Genomic DNA, 525 nt, shown 5'->3' with positions numbered 1-525 from the left:
GAACATGAACTTATAATCGATATTATATATCAGTAAAAAAATAAAAACACTGTAATTTTTTTTCCCACACTACGACTAATGTGCTGCATTAGTTTGAACTTTGAACCAGTTTCCTAAGGTTTTCAATGATCATAACCAGCTTGGTATTAAGCCGATTCACAAAGCACTTGGGAAGCCATCCTGCAGGATCTAACTGAACATAGCAAAGAAGGAATATGAGCATTAAAGGAATATGAACAACAATCCATTACATGCAGAACAGCAAATTATTTACCTGAACAACATAAGTAACAATACAGGAGTTTATATCTTCAAGCTGCTCCACAACCCATCCCGACTGCAGCAATAATCCTCTAATTGCATCATTTTGCTTTGGATGCAATCCAGCAGCAATTTCCTTTGGCAGTGAGGCCACTGCTACAACCTGCAAATTCCCAATTGACGAAGATTATTATATTAATATATGGAGAGTGGGGGCTTTAAACTGTTGCAATGTACTTTTTTTTGTAGAAATACTTACTAAAG

General features: G+C 35.8%; 1 protein-coding gene across 1 annotated transcript in view; it reads right to left on the bottom strand.

Moving 5' to 3' along the window:
• The window catches only part of LOC110426292 (Polyketide cyclase/dehydrase and lipid transport superfamily protein), a 1788-nt gene continuing 1263 nt past the window's right edge, over positions 1-525 (bottom strand). The window contains exons 3-5 of the mRNA XM_021441488.1: positions 521-525; positions 275-424; positions 1-193 (exon numbers count right to left, since the gene is read on the bottom strand). The exon at positions 521-525 is cut by the window's right edge and continues 154 nt beyond it. Of these exons, the coding sequence (XP_021297163.1) occupies positions 89-193; positions 275-424; positions 521-525 (260 nt within the window). The 3' untranslated portion in view covers positions 1-88. The remainder of the gene's footprint in view (positions 194-274; positions 425-520) is intronic.

This window comes from Theobroma umbraticum, unplaced genomic scaffold (genome assembly GCF_002168275.2).
Source record: "Theobroma umbraticum cultivar Fairchild unplaced genomic scaffold, ASM216827v3 scaffold_55.0, whole genome shotgun sequence".
NCBI classification, from domain to species: Eukaryota; Viridiplantae; Streptophyta; class Magnoliopsida; order Malvales; family Malvaceae; genus Theobroma; species Theobroma umbraticum.
This window is presented reverse-complemented; position numbering and strand designations above follow the sequence as displayed.